Raw genomic sequence first — 23,638 nt, forward strand, 5'->3', positions numbered from 1 at the left:
AAATTAACCCCTCCTTTAAACCGATGCTAACCCCGGGGCACTTTTAATGACTGGCGCAAAGGTGACCGCTGTATGCGCTCTCAGGAGTTTTTAAATCATTTAATGATTGAAAGAAATAATTTAAGCTAAATGAAAATGAGGTTTATGCACAATAAAAACATTGTTTATCCCACCAATCGAATAAGCACATCCTTTTAAGAGACCCATATCCGATTGAATGTTTTATTGGAAACTCTGAGATAATCTCAACACTGTATCAATGATTTAATAATTAGATACTGTCTAACACATTATATGCAGTTTTGTGGTGCGCTTTTATTGAACGGGAACCCACAGGGAGGCAATGGATCCTTGTCTGGTAAAACTTGAACAAAACGTCACACATTTTCTTAGGTAAGGAATCCAATTACAAATTATGTTTATTAAATGACTCCTGCCAATTTTCAAAAATACTATCTCAGAATTCAGTAAGGTGGGAGATATGCTTAATATGCCGTGGTCTTTCTCGAAGATAACACCTTTCTGGAAAGAGGTGTCGAGAGTTCTTTGATTTTTTTTTTTTTTTTGAACGCCCAATTTCAGTAAAACTATCCTATGTTCTATTTGAGGTGAATCCATGAGGGTTGCTTTATCAGACTAAGGGGTGGCAAATGTCTTATTTGGAACTGTTTGGGTGCGGCCTAAACTTTTCTTGGACATTCTGAAAAGGGAAAAAGCCCTCCGACGTTACCTAATACAGTGCTGTTCTATGTAATCTCTTGGCAATGGAAAAACTCTCCTGAAGTATGTATGGTAATGCAAAAAAAAACTGTGAACTAACATGAGAACTGTTGATGAACTATTGGACAGAAGGAGCCCCCACAAGAGCGTGCCCACTGAGATTCAAAACGGTTAACCTATTTTTTAATTTGAAAAATGCTTAAAACAGGGCGTGCGTGATATGATGACATTGAAGAACTTGTGACTCCCAAGAAACTGTCCTGGGGAGTAAGTTTGAAAAGATCAACCCAAAAACGGAAATGTTAAAAGTAAACTTATATTGACACATCTGCCTTTCTTAGATGGCGAGTGGGGGTGTGGATTGTTAGTTGGAGATAAAAGTTCTCATTTCCCGGAACAGTGTTATATTGGGCAGGCTAAAGTACTGTTTGGTTATGCTGTTTTAAAAAACAGGATATGGCAGAAACCCATGCATGCTTATGCCTGGAGTATAATAAGCTATTTATTTCCATGGTTGAGGAAGCGGGGAGGCATCATGACCCACGTGAGAGTCCACCACTTGTAAGTTGTGGCCCTGTTCCACGCTTCAGTGTTATTGTTTGCTTTGCTGTCTTCTGGGAGTCCCAGACAATCTGTTCTTTAGCGTTGTACATGAAATTATATGGCTCTGATAGACTACGTCTAACAGATTTCTCGTTTTTATTTATTTTTTCAATGTCTCATGGTGCGAAACTCATCTGGAATTTTTCCCAACATTTTCTCCTGTTCGCTGGCAGGTGGTGCCATTAGACTCCCCAGTGGGGTCTCACTCCATCTGGAAGTGACTACACAGCCTCATACAGGCCCTGCATGGTGATATTAGTTCTTTGTTTCCATGCCCTTGGGCATGAAGCGAAAGCTCTACTCTCTACCTTTCGGATGTATTTTTATTTTTTTCCCCAACACAAGAATTTTTTTTCCCGATAGTGGGGCAGGGGGTGCTTGTAACATTTTGGACAGGAGGAAGCAGATGTGGATAACACATCCACATAATGTCTCCCTATGGTGTTTAGGATATAGGCAAGCCTCTAAGTTATGCAACACATGCTCCCTATTGCACCCAAATGCCATTCTGGCAAATGAGGCAAAGCTATATGTCACTGAGCACTTAAGTGAGGTAGTTCACACTTCAGCCTTTGGACCTGCCAAGTCATGGGCCCTTTGCCACGCCAAGACTACTTCTTTGAGCAAGTTAAGGAAAGTCCAAGGAAAGTCATGCTGCAAGAAGTCCAAGCAGGACTCTTCTCTACCCCTTCAATGCCGGAGACAGACTGCACAGTTAACACTCCAAGGATACAACTCTGGAACCATTGTCTGACTCACTGTTTCCAAGGCTGGTTCTAATGCTCCCCGAATTCACCAGGCTGTTTAGCCTGCAGAAAGAGGCCTACATGGAGACCATGCTGCAACTGGTCAGTGTTCTATTAAAAGGCAGCAGTGGTTTTGAGGTTGCAGGACTAGGCGGTAAGATCTGTTAAAAGGTTTGCTTCTACCATTATTGCATCTATTTGTTTTTAGGGCAGAAGTGCGACACTGAAAATAAACTGAAGTCACTCTCCTAAGTGGGGGCCCCAGGTGATAGTTTAGATTTGTTTCAGGGGAAGTGTCAAGTCCACTGACGTTATGCATATCTAGATAAAGAGCAGTATCTGTATAGTTAGGTGACGAGTAATGATCCGTCTTTTCATCACACCTTCATCTTATGGGACATGTAGTAGCCCTTGAACAGCATTGAAATCTGATCCAAACAAAATTTCCAGCCTAAAGTCGTACTGGCTTGTTTGGAGAGGCTGTGCAACCTCCAAGTTTGTGGTGATCTTAGTGGGACAACGGTTTAACACAGGCCAACTTTGGTTTGGGTATCTAACTTACTTCTAGTGTTGTTGAAATCTTAGCCAGGCAGTTAGAACTGGTGAGGCCTCCAACTTCAGAGTGATGCCAGCAGAGAGCCAGGCAAAGGCGGCAGAGGCTCAGTCGGTGCGGAGGCCAACTCTGCGTGTGGATGTCTAACCCGTGGACCAAAGGTGCGAATTCTCCTGAAGGAGGCTTTGGCAGTGGTCACCTTGTCTAAGCCAGGTTCAAGCTCATTCTTTAACTTTGCACCATTGCCCCACCCTCTGTGATCTTGGTTTCTGACTGCACCAGACTCCACAGAGCTTGGTAGTTAAGTCATTTAATAGTAAAGCAAACCCAAACATATTCCTACAGCACTGCAAGACAGGGTTTCAAACCAAATATACACTTTTGGAAAAATGTTTTCTGCCAGCTTGGCCTTGTAGTCCTTAAATGTCCTTTGCCTACTGGCACAGTACACACAACCCCCCTGAGTTATGGCCATTGGGAGTTTGCTGGTCATCCCTGATGAATGCAGAATCATTTTTTCTAAGATCACCTGTGGGTGGACACATTGGTTTTCCTTGAGCACCATGACAAGTGCTATCCATAGATGTGTACCACTATTAGCTAGGTTTGTACAGTATCCCTGATGGACTTACCTTTCTTCAGATCTTTCAGTGAAAAGGTCGATTCTGTTTTGGAACACTTCCAAAGCAACTATACTGTGGCATGCTCTTTCTATCTAACTTTTCCAGCTCGGGAGTTCCCACAGCATTACCATAAGTTAGTAGTACACATGCAGGATCTTGCATCCTCTGCTACAGCTAGCTCAGCCCTTTGGCAGCTTAAGTGGGCACAGTGGTGGCAGGGGTTGTCTATCCGTCAGAGGACCACAGTCTTCCTCTTGCACCTCACTTATCGCAAATGTATCTGAGCTGCTTTGATTTCTCCATCCATGGTCAGACTCTTCAGTTAAGAGTTTTTTTTTTTTATTTTCCTCTGCTTGCATACCATTACGTTGGCTCAGTTGCTACTGCAGGTTGTTCAGAAATGTTACACTGTGTTCTTCACATCCACCATTCCCCCAAAGTATACTTCAGTCACTTCATCGGATTGTCACTTTTAAACAGAGGGGGCATAGAGTGGGTCCAAGCAATGGAGAAAGGCAAGTGGTGTTACATCTGTTATTTCTGGGTCCCCAAAAAGGATGGTGAGCACAGGCTAATTTTTAGATCTTTGCTCTTCAACACTTTTTTGCCAAAGGACAAATTCACAAGGCTAAGTTTTACCCTGTGCCTCCTCGCCCCTGTGGTGGCCTGTCCTAATAAAAAAGAACTAAAAGCTATACTTAATAAGGGACTTGAAGAAAACTGAAAGCATCAAAGAACAGGTTACCTACCTTCGGTAGTGTCCTTTCTGATGGATATTATTTCCAACCACAGATTTCTCACCTTTCTAATATTCCAGCCCCAACATAGATCTGAAATTGTTTATAGCAGTTACTGCTGTGCACCAGCAAGTGGTGCAAGGGATTGAATAGTGTCCTTGGACTTGCCGGACGTGTACTTTCATGTGCCTGTCCTGCAGCTCAACATGTACTACCTTTGCTTCCTGATGTGATTTGCTGATTTCCAATTCGCAGTTCTTCCGTTTTGCCTCACCCCGGTCCTTTGTGTTTGCGAAGGTGATGGCAGAAGTCACTGCCTATGTACATAGTTCAGGGATAATCAACTGGTTGCCGATGGCAGACTTGCTGCAGTCAGTTGTAGACCATCTGTAGACTGTGTACCTTTATTTTTTTGCCGCTGAGGTTCACTATTAAGACTGAAATCCGATCTGACGCCTGTACTGAGGATACTCTTTATAGGGGCAGTCTAGGGCATGGTGGCATTGAGCCCATCCCTTCCCCTGCAGCGACCCTGTGACATTCTGGTTATAATCCCGATGTTTGAAGTTTAGTTCAGAGTTTCTTAGTAGACTGTACTAAGGATTCCTATACTTCTGTCCTATTGCATCCTGCTGATGCTGCTCGCCCACTGGCATCAGCGGGCCTTCCAGTGGAAGCACCAACTTCCATGGACTCTGCACCAGTGTTGTCTCTTAGACCGTGTCAGTGTATTAAAGAGGACTGCTCAGAATCTTCAGTGGTGACCAGTGGATGCCAACATGCTAAGCAGCAGGACATAATCTCTACCCCATACAGAGCTCATAGTAGTGATTGTAGGATGCTTGGTTCTGTTTGCACCCCCCCTGTGCCTGATGTTTGATGCAACTTGGACTGGAGTGCACTGGGTTCTTACTTACCAGGTCCCCAGTGCTAGTGTTCCCATTCCCAAAACAAGACACGTGGTCACTTGATCCCCAAGTGGCCAGGCCCTTAGCCTCTAAGTCCCTAGTAAGAGGTACCTAGGTACTATAGACGGTCCCTAAGAGCTGCATTATAACTTGTGCCATTCTAAGGGACCCTGCACCAAACTCATGTAGACTGCTACTGCAGGCTGTGTGACGGGTTGCTCCAAAAAGTGAAAACACGGCGCACACTTGTGTGCCATGTCTCCTAATACTGATATTTGTAAGTCACCCTGACAGCAGGCATTACAGCCCTAGGGCAGGGTGTATTATATTACGGATGAGGGCATATCTGCATGAACAACTACACCCCTACTATGTCTTTGTCGATTTTTAAACATCGTTAGTGAACATGGAAGCTATTCAGAATGCATATGCTGGACACTGGTCAATACGAGTTCCCCAGCTACATGATGGCTTCACTGAAACTAGGGATGTTATGTACCAAACATCTCATATTAATATAACCTTCACTGATTCTAGTGATGGACTTATTAATACATGTTACCAGAGTGCACCTTAGAGGTGCCCCTAAAGACCTACCAAATACTGGTGGGCTAACTGACTAGTTCTATTTAGCCTTCCACCAACAGATGAGTTTCTGACCTCTAAGGGTGAGAGCCTTTGCTCTCTGGAGGTCTGAAACAAAGCCTGCACTGGCAGGAGTGTTACACAACCCCCTCTAAATAGGATGACCTGCAGATTCTCATTTCAAGGCAGGGAGCTTCAAAGGAGTCCACCGCCTTTGTATGCAGATCTGACTCCCCTCGGAGGGAGATGCCGATATTCCCTCCTCTGCCCCCGCACCTTAGGGCCCATTTGGCACCTGTACAGGTGGGAAAATTAACCATGCAGGAGGCGTGTTGCTCTGCCAGGCTAAGCACATCCCCAGGGTTACAAGTCTGAAGTGAACACAGCCCTGGGAATTCTGCCATCTTCTGTGTGGTGGAATTATGAATTCTGGGACAGGGTGATGCCCATTCCCCAAAGGAAGTGGTCATCTAGGGGGTGTAGTGACCACAGGTGTAAGTAGCCCATTGGCTACTACCCTTCATTCCCCTTACCACCCCTAAATTAAGTGTTCAGAGTACCCCCCTGATAGCAGGAAAATAGATCTCCGCTGAACACAAAAGGAGTGGACAAGAAGCCCGCTGACCCCAGAACCAAGAAGCACAACTGACTTGGTTCCAGCCTGCCTGCTGCACCCGACCCTTGTGGAGCAACTGAACTGTCCTGCTGCTGCAGCCTCCAAGAAACTGGGATGGAGAGCTGCCTGTGTGTTGCAAATCGCTAAGAAATACTCCCTTGGAGCAGAGGAGCTGCTTCCCTACATCTGCAGGCAACTAAAGAACTGTGAAGACCTGGGACCTCCAAAACCATACGCCGAACATCACCACTGTACCCAAGCTGCCTAGCCGGAGCTGAAGGAGGGCCAGTGTGTGTCAACATGGTTCCCAGGCCTTCCTGAGAAAAAGCCCACCTTGAGCTCACCCACTGGATTTCCCAACGGCACTTGCAGCCTCTGTCTGCAGGCCCCGCTCAACTGCCTGTGGTGACCAAGACCCGAAAGTCCTCTGCACCTGGACTGAGGAGAAAAGGGGCACTGGTGTTTCTACCTCCCCCAGACTTGAGACCTGAGCACGCTTGTTGGTTTGGCCAGACTGGCCCCTCAATCCACGTCTGCAGCATATTTCTATGGGCCCCCTCTACTGCAACCGCCCCCTGGTGACAGAAACCTGACAGTCCAAAAGACCTGCACCCAGGTGCCCAGTTCAGAGGAGAAAAGGACCACTGATGTTCCTACATCGCTGAGCATCTCAAGGACTGAACCCCCTCGGTGGTTCACCCAGACTGGACTCCTGGTACACCCCTGCAGCATCTTTATGACCGGATTAATCCCAATTGACTTAAACGAGGCACTCTGCGTTGAACTGCACCCGGCCACCCCAGTACCGTCCGAGTTGACATGTTGGTGTGGCCTAGGACCCTGCCCCGTACTCGCATTAAATGCAGAATATTGGTCTTGTAATTTGCTGTGAAGTACCTGTTTGCTGTGTATGTTTTCTCTCCCATAGAGTAACATTGAAGCTACGGAAAAATGCCCTGTCGAATTTTGAAAGCTCTAAAAATTCCTGTCTCAGAGTACTCAACTGATTCCGGTGATCTTGATATCTAAATGTATATACAAGTACATGTTATTTTTATAAATTGGTGTCGAATTTCTTTGAGTATGCCTCACTTACTGCCTACATGTGTGCCTTACATTCTTAGCACTACCCTCTGATATGCCTAACTGCTTTCCCACACTACTACAAAAGAGCACTTGGAGTGTAATTTATTCCTCTCTAATTCCTTTGAGATTTGCCTGGACACTTGGCACAGTGTACCTCATTTTGGTCCACTATATAAAGAACCAGCTTCCTACATAGCCCATTATCTCTGGACTAGTGTGGCCATGTGGGTGAATGAACATCAGGGGACTTGTATCTCAAGCAGGACAAAAGCTCCACATCATTCTTCTAGAGCCTTATGATTTTCTGTTTGCTCTGAAGGACTTCCATCCATCAAGGGGCTCTAGTTCAGGTCTTAACGTACAACAGTACTGCCATATGGTACTGCTAGAGGCTTGATGTTGTGTGGACAGTCTGGAGGCCCTGTGCTTTTGGAAGTGGCTGGTCCTACATGTGAATCTCACTGGTAGCCATCCATTTGGTAGGCTCACTGGACACCAGAGCAGACTAGCTTAGCAGACAACAGTGGCTGACCACGAATGTTGTCTTTCCTCTCAGGTTGCTTAAGGAATCTTTGGCCGGTGGGGCACGCTATGTTTGGATCTTTTCACCACCACCGAGAAGCCTGCAGTGTCTCGATTACTGTCCACTGGAGTTTCCACATACTTCTTCCCAGACTCATTCCAACTGGAGTGGGTCGTGAGTCTCTTGTGTGACCTGCCATTACACCTCCTGCCACGTGTTTTGAAGGAGATCAAGAAAGACTTAGTTCCGATTATTCTGATAGCCCGCATTGGGCTAGGAGAATGTGGTACCCCAAGCATTTGCCCTCCAATCAGTTTGCACTTCAGAAGAATCTCCTGTTTCAACAGTAGGGGTGGTGCTACATCTGCAACTCCACAACCTATTACTTCATCCCTGGAGACTGAATTGTGACATCTGAGCAGTTTTGTTTTTCCAGCTGAATTGGCAAATGATCTTGTGGTTATGCACCCATCTACCAAATATGTTTAGTCTTGTCAGTGGATGACATTTTTGGTCGTCATGTTGACCCTTTTCAAGCCAAGTTGTCTGTTTTGTTTGTGTTGTCTCCAGACCAGTAAGGCATTGCAGTGAGCATTGTTGAAGTGCTTGTTTTTGCCTGACCAACCTTCGTTAGTCTAGTGACCGGTGTTAATGTATTTTCTAAAAGTACTCCCTTGCATGTGTGGTGTGTTTCCTTTTTTTTTTTTTTTTCTTCCTTCTTTCTTTTATTTTTCCTTCTTTCGTTATGCCATAATTGGACTTTATTATTGCAAGAACCAAGTGAATCTGTGCGTATTTCTAATCCATGCTGTTCTCTGCAGCTGCACACTATCAAAACTATGTTCCTTGTTGCAAAAACTTTTGTGCACTGCATTGATGAGCTACAGTTGCGATCCCTGTACACTGCCTTAGTCCGTGACGGATTGGGGCTGTGGACACATGATACTTTCCTCCCAAAAGTAGTTTCACCTTACGTGTGTGTAAAGAAATGGCTCCCTGTTGCAGTTACCCCCCACTTTTTGCCTGATACTGATGCTGACTTGACTGAGAAGTGTGCTGGGACCCTGCTAACCAGGCCCCAGCACCAGTGTTCCTTCACCTAAAATGTACCATTGTATCCACAATTGGCACACCCTGGCATTCAGATAAGTCCCTTGTAACTGGTACTTCTAGTACCAAGGGCCCTGATGCCAAGAAAGGTCTCTAAGGGCTGCAGCATGTCTTATGCCACCCTAGAGACCCCTCACTCAGCACAGACACACTGCTTACAAGCCTGTGTGTGCTAGTGAGAACAAAATGAGTAAGTCGACATGGCACTCCCCTCAGGGTGCCATGCCAGCCTCTCACTGCCTATGCAGTATAGGTAAGACACCCCTCTAGCAGGCCTTACAGCCCTAAGGCAGGGTGCACTATACCATAGGTGAGGGTACCAGTGCATGAGCACTGTGCCCCTACAGTGTCTAAGCAAAACCTTAGACATTGTAAGTGCAGGGTAGCCATAAGAGTATATGGTCTGGGAGTCTGTTTTACACGAACTCCACAGCACCATAATGGCTACACTGAAAACTGGGAAGTTTGGTATCAAACTTCTCAGCACAATAAATGCACACTGGTGCCAGTGTACATTTTATTGTAAAATACACCACAGAGGGCACCTTAGAGGTGCCCCCTGAAACTTAACCGACTGTCTGTGTAGGCTGACTAGTTCCAGCAGCCTGCCACACCAGAGACATGTTGCTGGCCCCATGGGGAGAGTGCCTTTGTCACTCTGAGGCCAGTAACAAAGCCTGCACTGGGTGGAGATGCTAACACCTCCCCCAGGCAGGAGCTGTGACACCTGGCGGTGAGCCTCAAAGGCTCACCCCTTTGTCACAGCCCAGCAGGGCACTCCAGCTTAGTGGAGTTGCCCGCCCCCTCCGGCCACGGCCCCCACTTTTGGCGGCAAGGCTGGAGGGAACAAAGCAAGCAACAAGGAGGAGTCACTGGCCAGTCAGGACAGCCCCTAAGGTGTCCTGAGCTGAGGTGACTCTCTTTTAGAAATCCTCCATCTTGCAGATGGAGGATTCCCCCAATAGGGTTAGGATTGTGACCCCCTCCCCTTGGGAGGAGGCACAAAGAGGGTGTACCCACCCTCAGGGCTAGTAGCCATTGGCTACTAACCCCCCAGACCTAAACACGCCCTTAAATTTAGTATTTAAGGGCTACCCTGAACCCTAGAAAATTAGATTCCTGCAACTACAAGAAGAAGGACTGCCCAGCTGAAAACCCCTGCAGCGGAAGACCAGAAGACGACAACTGCCTTGGCTCCAGAAACTCACCGGCCTGTCTCCTGCCTTCCAAAGGGACCAGCGACCTCGACATCCTCTGAGGACTGCCCCTGCTTCGAAAAGACAAGAAACTCCCGAGGACAGCGGACCTGCTCCAAGAAAAGCTGCAACTTTGTTTCTAGCAGCTTTAAAGAACCCTGCAAGCTCCCCGCAAGAAGCGTGAGACTTGCAACACTGCACCCGGCGACCCCGACTCGGCTGGTGGAGATCCGACGCCTCAGGAGGGACCCCAGGACTACTCTGATACTGTGAGTACCAAAACCTGTCCCCCCTGAGCCCCCACAGCGCCGCCTGCAGAGGGAATCCCGAGGCTTCCCCTGACCGCGACTCTTTGAACCTAAAGTCCCGACGCCTGGGAGAGACCCTGCACCCGCAGCCCCCAGGACCTGAAGGACCGGACTTTCACTGGAGAAGTGACCCCCAGGAGTCCCTCTCCCTTGCCCAAGTGGAGGTTTCCCCGAGGAACCCCCCCCTTGCCTGCCTGCAGCGTTGAAGAGATCCCGAGATCTCTCATAGACTAACATTGCGAACCCGACGCTTGTTTCTACACTGCACCCGGCCGCCCCCCGCGCCGCTGAGGGTGAAATTTCTGTGTGGACTTGTGTCCCCCCCGGTGCCCTACAAAACCCCCCTGGTCTGCCCTCCGAAGACGCGGGTACTTACCTGCAAGCAGACCGGAACCGGGGCACCCCCTTCTCTCCATTCTAGCCTATGTGTTTTGGGCACCACTTTGAACTCTGCACCTGACCGGCCCTGAGCTGCTGGTGTGGTGACTTTGGGGTTGCTCTGAACCCCCAACGGTGGGCTACCTTGGACCAAGAACTGAACCCTGTAAGTGTCTTACTTACCTGGTAAAACTAACAAATACTTACCTCCCCTAGGAACTGTGAAAATTGCACTAAGTGTCCACTTTTAAAACAGCTATTTGTGAATAACTTGAAAAGTATACATGCAATTTTGATGATTTGAAGTTCCTAAAGTACTTACCTGCAATACCTTTCGAATGAGCTATTACATGTAGAATTTGAACCTGTGGTTCTTAAAATAAACTAAGAAAAGATATTTTTCTATATAAAAACCTATTGGCTGGATTTGTCTCTGAGTGTGTGTACCTCATTTATTGTCTATGTGTATGTACAACAAATGCTTAACACTACTCCTTGGATAAGCCTACTGCTCGACCACACTACCACAAAATAGAGCATTAGTATTATCTCTTTTTACCACTATTTTACCTCTAAGGGGAACCCTTGGACTCTGTGCATGCTATTCCTTACTTTGAAATAGCACATACAGAGCCAACTTCCTACATTGGTGGATCAGCGGTGGGGTACAAGACTTTGCATTTGCTGGACTACTCAGCCAATACCTGATCACACGACAAATTCCAAAATTGTCATTAGAAATTGATTTTTGCAATTTGAAAAGTTTTCTAAATTCTTAAAAGTCCTGCTAGGGCCTTGTGTTAGATCCTGTTTAGCATTTCTTTTAGAGTTTAAAAGTTTGTAAAAGTCTGAATTAGAACCTAGAACTAGTTGTAGATTCTTAAAAAGTATTCCAACTTTTAGAAGCAAAATGTCTAGCACAGATGTGACTGTGGTGGAACTCGACACCACACCTTACCTCCATCTTAAGATGAGGGAGCTAAGGTCACTCTGTAAAATAAAGAAAATAACAATGGGCCCCAAACCTACCAAAATACAGCTCCAGGAGCTTTTGGCAGAGTTTGAAAAGGCCAACCCCTCTGAGGGTGGCAACTCAGAGGAAGAGGATAGTGACTTGGAGGAAAATTCCCCCCTACCAGTCCTATCTAGGGAGAACAGGGTCCCTCAAACCCTGACTCCAAAAATAATAGTCAGAGGTGCTGGTTCCCTCACAGGAGAGACCAACACCTCTGAAATCACTGAGGATAACTCCAGTGAAGATGACCCCCTGTTAGCCAGGATGGTCAAAAGATTGGCTTTGGAAAAGCAGCTCCTAGCCATAGAAAGGGAAAGAAAAGAGATGGGCCTAGGTCCCATCGATGGTGGCAGCAACTTAAATAGGGTCAGAGATTCTCCTGACATCCTAAAAATCCCCAAAGGGATTGTAACAAAATATGAAGATGGTGATGACATCACCAAATGGTTCACAGCTTTTGAGAGGGCTTGTGTAACCAGAAAAGTAAACAGATCTCACTGGGGTGCTCTCCTTTGGGAAATGTTCACTGGAAAGTGTAGGGATAGACTCCTCACACTCTCTGGAAAAGATGCAGAATCTTATGACCTCATGAAGGGTACCCTGATTGAGGGCTTTGGATTCTCCACTGAGGAGTATAGAATTAGATTCAGGGGGGCTCAAAAATCCTCGAGCCAGACCTGGGTTGACTTTGTAGACTACTCAGTAAAAACACTAGATGGTTGGTTAACTGGAAATGAAGTGTGTGACTATGTTGGGCTTTATAATTTGTTTATGAAAGAACACATTTTAAGTAACTGCTTCAATGAAAAGTTGCATCAGTATCTGGTAGACCTAGGTCCAATTTCTCCCCAAGAATTGGGAAAGAAGGCAGACCACTGGGTCAAGACTAGGGTAACCAAAACTTCCACTGGGGGTGACCAAAAGAAAGGGGTTACAAAAACTCCCCCGGAGAAAGTGGGTGACACTAGAAACAAAGAAAAAGAGTCCTCTGTAGGCCCCCAAAAACCAGAACAGGTGGGTGGGCCCCAAGACACAACCCAAAACAAAGGTGGGTACCAGGGTAAGAACTGGGATGCCACTAAGGCATGGTGCCACAACTGTAAACAGTCTGGGCACCACACCAAGGACACTTCTTGTCCCAAAAACAAACCCCAGAACAAAATTCCTGGGGTAACCAGTGTAGCCATGGGAGATGACTCCTCGGATGAGGAGGTCTTCCTAGCCTTCAACTGGAAACAGGGCCCAACAGGTGAGTTGGAGATTCCAGAGGGAAGTAGACACTTCCACCACCTACTGGTGAATGGAATCCCAACCACTGCCCTGAGAGACACTTGTGCCAGTCACACTATTGTGCATGACAGGCTGGTGCTCTCAAACCAGTACATCCCAGGTGAGACTGCCAGGGTAAGAGTTAGCCTAGACAGGGTCACTAAGAGGCCTGTGGCTTTAGTGCCCATAGAAGTGGGTGGCACTCTTAGCTGGAGAAGGGTAGTAGTCAGTACCGACCTCCCCCTTGATTGTCTCCTTGGAAATGACTACCCAGAGGTTAGTCAGAGCCCAAGAGAGGAACTGGTCCAGTGCCAGTCCTCTCCCAAGGATTCTGGAAGTCCTGCCTCTGCAGTAAATGCAAGCAGGCCCCAGAAGAAGAAGAAAAGAAAACAGAGTAGGAAGGGTGGACAACCTTTAGCCAAGGTTACAGCAAGCCAAGGAGATTCTGCTCCAGTAGGGGAGAACTCCAAAAATGGCCCTGATAAAGTCCAACCTGACCCACAAGAAGTCCTGGCTAGTCAGGCAACTGTTAAACCTGAGTGGGTGGCTCCTCAGCTAACAGAAGAAAGAGTGGAAGAAGGGTGTTTACTACAAGATGTGGTAACCCCCCACTCCAATACAGCAGACAGGCAACCTGAACCCACAGAAGCCTGTAACTTAGCCCCTTCCCTTTTAGGTGAAGAGCTAAAGGTGTGGTTCTGGGCACTGACAGCTGTCAGTGGCCTCTGCTGGGTGTTAGCCTTTATGGCTGCACTATCCTTAGCATGGTGGTCTGACCCCATGCCAAATAGCAAGTTAGGCCCCCTGACCCTATTGGTCATGGTGGGGTTACTCCAGCTCTGGGTAACCTCTCTGGGTAAGCTAGGGGTAACCCTGGCCAAGATAAGATTAGCAGAGGTGGATACCTCTAAACCCAAAATAAAAAGAATGGGTGGAGACATTGAAGAGGCAGACAAGAGGCAATTCAGACTAGGTCCTATCACTGTGGAAGTAGGTCAGTTCCCCCAAGGGAATGACCTGAACAGAAGGATGTAAGGCAGAGTAGGCCCTGCAACTAACCAGCCTATTTCTCCTACTCTTCCTCGCCTGACAGACTAGGAAGACTCTCCCAGCTGGGGCTGAGTCTCCTGGCCTGTGGGCTGGGGGGGGCTTGTGTAAAGAAATGGCTCCCTGTTGCAGTTACCCCCCACTTTTTGCCTGATACTGATGCTGACTTGACTGAGAAGTGTGCTGGGACCCTGCTAACCAGGCCCCAGCACCAGTGTTCCTTCACCTAAAATGTACCATTGTATCCACAATTGGCACACCCTGGCATTCAGATAAGTCCCTTGTAACTGGTACTTCTAGTACCAAGGGCCCTGATGCCAAGAAAGGTCTCTAAGGGCTGCAGCATGTCTTATGCCACCCTAGAGACCCCTCACTCAGCACAGACACACTGCTTACAAGCCTGTGTGTGCTAGTGAGAACAAAATGAGTAAGTCGACATGGCACTCCCCTCAGGGTGCCATGCCAGCCTCTCACTGCCTATGCAGTATAGGTAAGACACCCCTCTAGCAGGCCTTACAGCCCTAAGGCAGGGTGCACTATACCATAGGTGAGGGTACCAGTGCATGAGCACTGTGCCCCTACAGTGTCTAAGCAAAACCTTAGACATTGTAAGTGCAGGGTAGCCATAAGAGTATATGGTCTGGGAGTCTGTTTTACACGAACTCCACAGCACCATAATGGCTACACTGAAAACTGGGAAGTTTGGTATCAAACTTCTCAGCACAATAAATGCACACTGGTGCCAGTGTACATTTTATTGTAAAATACACCACAGAGGGCACCTTAGAGGTGCCCCCTGAAACTTAACCGACTGTCTGTGTAGGCTGACTAGTTCCAGCAGCCTGCCACACCAGAGACATGTTGCTGGCCCCATGGGGAGAGTGCCTTTGTCACTCTGAGGCCAGTAACAAAGCCTGCACTGGGTGGAGATGCTAACACCTCCCCCAGGCAGGAGCTGTGACACCTGGCGGTGAGCCTCAAAGGCTCACCCCTTTGTCACAGCCCAGCAGGGCACTCAAGCTTAGTGGAGTTGCCCGCCCCCTCCGGCCACGGCCCCCACTTTTGGCGGCAAGGCTGGAGGGAACAAAGCAAGCAACAAGGAGGAGTCACTGGCCAGTCAGGACAGCCCCTAAGGTGTCCTGAGCTGAGGTGACTCTAACTTTTAGAAATCCTCCATCTTGCAGATGGAGGATTCCCCCAATAGGGTTAGGATTGTGACCCCCTCCCCTTGGGAGGAGGCACAAAGAGGGTGTACCCACCCTCAGGGCTAGTAGCCATTGGCTACTAACCCCCCAGACCTAAACACGCCCTTAAATTTAGTATTTAAGGGCTACCCTGAACCCTAGAAAATTAGATTCCTGCAACTACAAGAAGAAGGACTGCCCAGCTGAAAACCCCTGCAGCGGAAGACCAGAAGACGACAACTGCCTTGGCTCCAGAAACTCACCGGCCTGTCTCCTGCCTTCCAAAGATCCTGCTCCAGCGACGCCTTCCAAAGGGACCAGCGACCTCGACATCCTCTGAGGACTGCCCCTGCTTCGAAAAGACAAGAAACTCCCGAGGACAGCGGACCTGCTCCAAGAAAAGCTGCAACTTTGTTTCTAGCAGCTTTAAAGAACCCTGCAAGCTCCCCGCAAGAAGCGTGAGACTTGCAACACTGCACCCGGCGACCCCGACTCGGCTGGTGGAGATCCGACGCCTCAGGAGGGACCCCAGGACTACTCTGATACTGTGAGTACCAAAACCTGTCCCCCCTGAGCCCCCACAGCGCCGCCTGCAGAGGGAATCCCGAGGCTTCCCCTGACCGCGACTCTTTGAACCTAAAGTCCCGACGCCTGGGAGAGACCCTGCACCCGCAGCCCCCAGGACCTGAAGGACCGGACTTTCACTGGAGAAGTGACCCCCAGGAGTCCCTCTCCCTTGCCCAAGTGGAGGTTTCCCCGAGGAACCCCCCCCTTGCCTGCCTGCAGCGTTGAAGAGATCCCGAGATCTCTCATAGACTAACATTGCGAACCCGACGCTTGTTTCTACACTGCACCCGGCCGCCCCCCGCGCCGCTGAGGGTGAAATTTCTGTGTGGACTTGTGTCCCCCCCGGTGCCCTACAAAACCCCCCTGGTCTGCCCTCCGAAGACGCGGGTACTTACCTGCAAGCAGACCGGAACCGGGGCACCCCCTTCTCTCCATTCTAGCCTATGTGTTTTGGGCACCACTTTGAACTCTGCACCTGACCGGCCCTGAGCTGCTGGTGTGGTGACTTTGGGGTTGCTCTGAACCCCCAACGGTGGGCTACCTTGGACCAAGAACTGAACCCTGTAAGTGTCTTACTTACCTGGTAAAACTAACAAATACTTACCTCCCCTAGGAACTGTGAAAATTGCACTAAGTGTCCACTTTTAAAACAGCTATTTGTGAATAACTTGAAAAGTATACATGCAATTTTGATGATTTGAAGTTCCTAAAGTACTTACCTGCAATACCTTTCGAATGAGCTATTACATGTAGAATTTGAACCTGTGGTTCTTAAAATAAACTAAGAAAAGATATTTTTCTATATAAAAACCTATTGGCTGGATTTGTCTCTGAGTGTGTGTACCTCATTTATTGTCTATGTGTATGTACAACAAATGCTTAACACTACTCCTTGGATAAGCCTACTGCTCGACCACACTACCACAAAATAGAGCATTAGTATTATCTCTTTTTACCACTATTTTACCTCTAAGGGGAACCCTTGGACTCTGTGCATGCTATTCCTTACTTTGAAATAGCACATACAGAGCCAACTTCCTACAGTGTGGTTTTCAGTTACTCTTCCTGCCCCTTTTCTCTCTGCCATATCCCTTACCGACTGGACCCAAACAAAGCTCTCTGCTGTTACATTGATCACACAAAGGGGTTGTAAGGCGATAACCAGGTTGTCGTGGGCTATTCTGGGCATTAGAATCTGAAAGTACTACAGAAATTAACACTGTCCAGGTGGGGCATACCGTGCATAAAAACATGGCTATGGTCTGGATTCGAAGGAACTCACTGAGGGCCTGCTGCTCTTGCCACCAGAGCCAAGACTATCACAATGGCATTGGGGAGGGATGTTTCATTGCTCGACATTTGTCAGGTTGCTATTTGGGGCGTGGAGGGGAGGAGGGTGGAGGAGTCCATACTTACGTTAAACAGGCTGTACTACCTCAACAGTCAAGTATACAGAGAAGGCCATTTTTCATGCTCGGTCCAGAAGGAATTCCTAGTGGTGGTACATTCCTGCCACTCCTCCTTTGGGTGGTGTCTTTAATATTTATTCAAAAGCGGAAAAATCGGTGGCTAAATCTCCCCATCAGAAGACCAAGTTCGGCATCCTAGGATCTTCATTGAAAGTCATAAGCGTTGAATAATTCCACGCAGTCTGCGTGGACTTCGGAATACTTCAATGTATACTTGTCCTTTTTAAGAAAATGAAATTGAACAGTGTATCACTGATAATAATTTTCCACAAAGTATCAGTGTAGTCTGATTTATTTTCCTTCTGAATGCAGAAAATGCAGCTTGAGACTCCCACTTATAAGGACTGCACCTTTAAGAAGCTCAAAAGCACCCTGTCCCACAGTGCACTGTACTGGCAGTTTGCCTGTCAGTTCTTTTTTCTGGCTGCTTCCGGCAGGATGTCTGTTTACCTCTGGTGTTTATTCACACCGCTGAAATAGTTTCTTTAGTTAGCCAGCGCTTATGAAAAGAAATTTTTTTTCTTGCCAGTTTGACATCTCTTTCTTTTGCTATATCGAACAGAATTTCTTTAGTCAGAATGCCTACTCTTTTCACCAAATGTCCATCGTGTGGAAGAAAGAAGGCAAGCTCTGATGGATATAAAGTCTGGGAGGTGTGTCTTTCACCTTCACACCACACAAGATTGTGACACTTGTCCATAATTGCAACAGAAGTGAGGCGAAGACGCGCCTCTGCTCTGGAATCTACTGCTCTGCCAGACACAGACAGCAAGAAAATGGATGCCATTGGCAGAAAGGTCTGTAGAACAGCTTCCACATTTTTATGGAATACCAATGCTGCTAACCCTGTTAGGCTGGTATTACCGGGGGATCTGAGATGGAATGATGTACCACCCCACAGAAAACAGGACTTTCTGGGAATAGTAAACAGTGGAAATAGTAAACAATGGTTTTTGCATTTCCAAAAAGTCGATGAGTGCAGCAGTGGACTCTGTCAAGCTCTCTGCTACATTTTTCTTTGTCATGGTATTTCCTTGCGGCGAACATCATGACTGAGTTTATCTTCACCAAAGCCAGATGCCCAGTAGAAGATCACTAATTGCCCATTCTCAGGTCCCTTTTTATTGGGCTAACATACCAAGGAAGAGATGATCAGAATGAAAAATGGGGTGGAGACACTTAAAGCTGTAGTTCTGCAAGAACAAAAGAGAGCCTTCATTCCACAATACAGACTTAGGGACAAGTGGTTTTATTACCATAGGGTTCAAACTCCTAGGTGTCCTTAAGAGAACTCGCAAAAGCAGTGGCAGCCTCGGAGCCATATCAAAGTCGCTATCCAAAAAGAAGGTCCTCCACAACAAAGCTCTTTCAATCCAAGGACAAAAAACTCACTGCATACCAATCAATGAGAATCAGACACCCACTTCAGGTCCCTACTCCTGTGGGGGGAGTAGTGGCATTCCATCTGGGAGAGTGGAAAGCCATAACCTTGGACGGGAGGGTTTTATCTATTATTCAAAACAGGTATGCACTATGTTTCAAGAACACTCAGCCACCAATTTGTCCACTGCCGGTCACATTGGCTCATCTAGACAACCTTAGACAAAAGGCTTCTTTTCTCTTACAGAAAAGAGCTATAGAAAGTGTTCCCTTTTGGATCAGGTCAACAAAGGTATCTACTCAAGGTAATTTGTAACCCAGAGAAAAGTCTTCCAAAACGTTTCAACCTATTCTGGATCTCAGACTCCTAACCAAATGCATCAAAAAGGAAAAATTCAGAATGCTATCCCTCCATCAAATAAACACACTCGTAAGGAAAAACGATTGGCTCTGTGCAGTAGTCATTCAAGATGCATATTTTCATTTAGGAGACATTCTCCTCCTTGGGAATTGAACTTAGTACTATTAAAGCTGATGGGCCCACCAGTTGAACGCATACATAAATCTACTTTACGTTTCTTATGGAAAAGCTGCCTTTTTGATAGCTATTACCTCTGCATGTAGAGTTAGTTATAGGCTTTGCAATCTTCAGAACCATTCACAATTTACCATCATAGAAGTAGTTCTGCGAACACTTCCTTTTTACTGAAAGTGGTCTCAGATGTCCATATTAACCAATCTATTGCACACCCTACATGTTTTCCTAACCTTACTACAGCCACAGAGAGAATTCGTCTTTCCCTTGATGTTAAGAGTGCTGCATTTCTATTTAGACAAGTGAAAGGGTAGAAGGAAGTCTAACCACCTTTTTATGAACCATCAATAGCAAGGTGGATAGCTGCGTGTATTTATTTGTGCTTCCAAATTGCTAATAAACTTTTGATTGGCAAACCTAAAGCTCACACTCACTAGGTGAGGCGGAAGCCACAGCTTGGGTCAGATAGGTTCCTATTTTGGATATTTGTAAGGCAGCTCCTTGGAGGTACATACACACTTTCTAGACACTATTGTCTAGACAGACACTCAAGCTGAAGCTAAGTTTGGGCAAGAAACATTGAGGAATCTGTTTAATTAGTTCATAATTTTAGCTTGATGTTTGTTCACTATGGTGTAACAATTAGTTCTCATAGGAATGTTGCCGCTACCCATGCCATACATCAGCAGCAGTGGTTTTTTTCCTTCAGCTTGCTACTCTGTTCATCATTTGATTATCAATGAAGAGCCTACGGTGCAGGAGAAAAATTACATACCTGCAGTCCTAGTTCTGCATTGAAGGTATCTTCATTAAAGTCATAAACTACCCTTCCTTCTCCCTGGCTGTCAGACCCTATGTATTGTATACTTTCTGTAAAAAATGGAAAAAAAAAAAAAAATGGGTAGGGTGCTTCTGAGGTTCTTAAAAGTAGTTTTTTTTAAAGTTCCCATCAGTGGTAGCTTATCAGGCTGCATCTTCTCCTCATGCTGTTTGTACATAGGCAGCTTTTCCGTGAGAAATGGTTGAGCATGCAAAGGTCTATGTTGCAGTTTTTCATCACTTCTGCTGTATTCAGAAGGAAAATACAATGCTGGCAGACTACACTGAGACTTTATGGAAAATTATTATTGAGCATTCTTCAGTTTCATTTCTCTAAAGTACAAATATACATTGAAGGTTTTGCGGAGTCCATGCAGCCTGCGGGGGAATTACTGTTCTATCTATTTTTTTTGCTTTTGTTTTTAATGGATTCTTCTGTACATCTTGCGTAACTTTTTTTACAGCCGCTCTTATTTTATTTTATGTATAGAAAGGTCCAAAACTTTGATTGTTTTCCATAATGGTACTGGTGCATTGCAGGCCTTCAGCTGATGAGGTCTGTTGGGCAGGCAAGTGTACCATAAACAATACTGCCACAAAACAAATTTTAAAACATTTACTTGCCATATTAAGGATACTTTCCTATTATCCGAGAGCTAGAAACCCTTCACTGGCCTCAAAAGTTTAAATGCTAGAAAGTGTTCTGTTGTTTTTTGACATTCGTGTTTTTTACAAGCAAACTGTTGCTACTCTTCCCTAATCTTAATCTGCAGCGGTGGGCTTGGATATGTTTGCTGGTAGTTGTAATGTAAGTTTCGCCCAAGTCTCCTACAGTTTTTTTTCCACATCCCAAAGGAGATTTTTCTGCCTATTATCGGCTGTATCTATTGTGAACAAATAATTCCCAGTAAAAATGCAACTTCATTTGTTTCTTCAATATTCGGTTGGGTCGCTTTAATGGGGCTCTTGACATTACCTTATTTTTAAGCATTGTACATACACTGGTGTTGCCTTCCCTATTTCTGCACAGTTGCGCTAACTTAACCTGAACAATAAGTGTACAACCGAACATTGCTTTGTCGTTTGTCATGATATTTATATATCTATATTTTTTTGTCAGGTTTTGGCTCCAATGTCTGGTGGAATCCAACAGCAAACAGGAGTGATAATACAGCCTCAACAGATTTTGTTCACAGGCAACAAAACGCAAGTCATACCTACCACGTTAGCCACTGCAACGCAAGCACAGGGACAGATTACTGTAGCTGCCCAGCAGCATGCGCAACAGCAGCATGCGCAACAGCAACATGCGCAACAGCAGCATGCGCAACAGCAGCAGCAGCATGCGCAACAGCAGGCACAACAGCATGCACATCAGCAAGCACAACAGAATGTGCTGCAACATGCACAACAGCAGCATGTGCAACAGCAGCAGGCACAGCAACAACAGCAGCCACTGGTTCTGCAGGTGGACGGAGCTGGGGACACTTCTTCGGAAGAGGATGAGGATGAAGATGAAGACTATGATGAAGATGAGGAAGAGGACAAAGAGAAAGATGGGGAGGATGGGCAAGTTGAAGAGGTAATCTTGAGAATGAGGCTTATTGAGCGAGAGAGAGTAAGGGGGGGGTGCATATCTGATTGTTTCGAGTAGTGTGCTATGGTGCTAACAAAATGTGAGATTTCACATTTGAATCGGTGTTAGCTGGGTCCTGGCCTGTTTAATTTCATCAGAGCACCATGCTTTTTTTTTATTTTTATTTATTTTTATTGACTTTATATAAAATAACCCACAGAAAAGAGAAACCCCACCCACCATACCACCCAGTATGCACTCAATTTGTAACAGTGATTCACTTTTACCGGGCCGTGCCCCTTTTCCATCTGGGATTTACCATGTTAATGCTGGTCTCCAAAAATAACTCTGTACTTTGCTCTGCATAAAGATGTGGGGATGATTGTTTGCTGAATGACTGCAAACCCGTCAGGCTTCTTATTATGAGTAGCTTGTGGAGCTTGATGATTTGCCGTATTGAACATTAGCAAGCGTGCTATAATGCCCCTCATTTCTGGGTTTTGCACATGCTTAACCATTTTCCCAGACCTGCACCTCAAACCTCTACTTGAATTAAAAATATTCTTGCTGATGTGGCCTCAGTTATGTATTACAAACAGCTACAAATCACCATGATAATCGTACATCTTGAGTGGTGCAGAGGTGTAATGCTACATTTTTTTTCGTGAATGAGAGATGCGCTTAAAACAAAAAAAACTAAGTCTTGATAAAGTAGGGGGCCACAGAAGTCAAAAGGTTGGGAATTACTGTTATATCATTCTATAATTGTTTATTTTCTTATTAGCATGAATCATTTGAAAAATTCTTTGAATGTAAACCATACATTGTCTTATCTCATCAACCAAAATTGTCACTGTAGATATTTAAAGAAACCATTTTGAGATGTACCAAATGTAGAAAAGAGTGAGGTGAAGTTGCTAAGTAGACTTTGAAATAATTGTCTAAGAAATCCTTAACTTAGTACATGAGAAACTGGGAAGTGTGATAGCTTGACCCATAAGGATGTGTACCTTGCACATTTGGGAATGACTAATCTTTGTGAGGTGCTTGACCATATTTGTGAGTGAAACGGATAGGGTCATAAACCTTACCTTTTTGAAATAAGATGGTTCAGGAAAAGAGTGCTGAGCTTCAATCTTTATATAGACAGAGGCCAGATTATTTTGGATAGACCCACCACCTGTGAATCTGCTCTAGAAGCATTTCCAGCGCTAGTATTTTAAACATAGAAGTGCCTATCGGCATTTGTAGGATGGTAGTTTTAAGGAAGAGAGAGCAACAATATGTCTTAGAATGGAGGCAAAATTTGGAGAATAGTGAGCTAGTGTTTTGACAAAAGTATTTAGGACCATTAATGGTAGCTCTTTGACTAGAAAAAGGAATTCTGTGGATTATTTTAACTACTTTACATCTTTCCTGAATACTTATTGGGCATCTTCGCCATTTATACAGTCTTGATGATACTGTGGTCAAAAGATCATCAGAAAAGTTAAAAATTTAGTTTGAGTGTTGGCACTAATATTAACACCTAAATAATTGACATTAGTTGTAAAACGTTCATCAAGGCTTGGTAGTTATGGCAAATCTGAGTTTTATTATTGTTCAAGGAGTAACTGGATATCACATTGAATTTGTTTGCTTCTAGTCCAATGATTGGAGAGGCAGTGAATTAGGTGTAGAAATAAAGCTACATCGTCAGCATATGCCGCTACTTTACATGAGGCATCATTCAGGATCAGAGCAGGGATCGCCATGCTATGTTTTTTGTAATTCTTTATTAATTAAAGCATCACAATGCATTAGAGGGTGAAAAATTGGAGAATGAATGGCATCAAAATATCATGAACTAAACCAATAGATGGTCGCAAGGCACAATGATCATAGTACAATAGCAATACACGGTTTCATACGTTTAGTAAGACAAGGGCTAAGACATAAACTAAAGCTCAGATCCCTGAAATGGGGGCCTCGGGTATGTCAGAGGGTGGGGGGGGGGGTCACTCTGGGGTGTACAGAGACATGATGGTCATAGGTACATGAGTGGAGGGTTTAGTTAGTGAACAGTGCTAGGTATTCACATGTATC

General features: G+C 45.7%; 1 protein-coding gene across 5 annotated transcripts in view; it reads left to right on the plus strand.

Annotated features, from left to right (window-relative positions):
• GTF2A1 (general transcription factor IIA subunit 1) overlaps positions 1 to 23,638 on the plus strand; it is a 167,957-nt gene that overhangs the window by 53,511 nt on the left and 90,808 nt on the right. For all 5 annotated transcript variants that reach the window (XM_069208361.1, XM_069208358.1, XM_069208359.1 and 2 more), the window contains one exon: positions 21,098 to 21,559. In XM_069208361.1, the coding sequence (XP_069064462.1) occupies positions 21,098 to 21,559 (462 nt within the window). The remainder of the gene's footprint in view (positions 1 to 21,097; positions 21,560 to 23,638) is intronic.

Source organism: Pleurodeles waltl, chromosome 9 (assembly GCF_031143425.1).
Source record: "Pleurodeles waltl isolate 20211129_DDA chromosome 9, aPleWal1.hap1.20221129, whole genome shotgun sequence".
NCBI lineage: Eukaryota > Metazoa > Chordata > Amphibia > Caudata > Salamandridae > Pleurodeles > Pleurodeles waltl.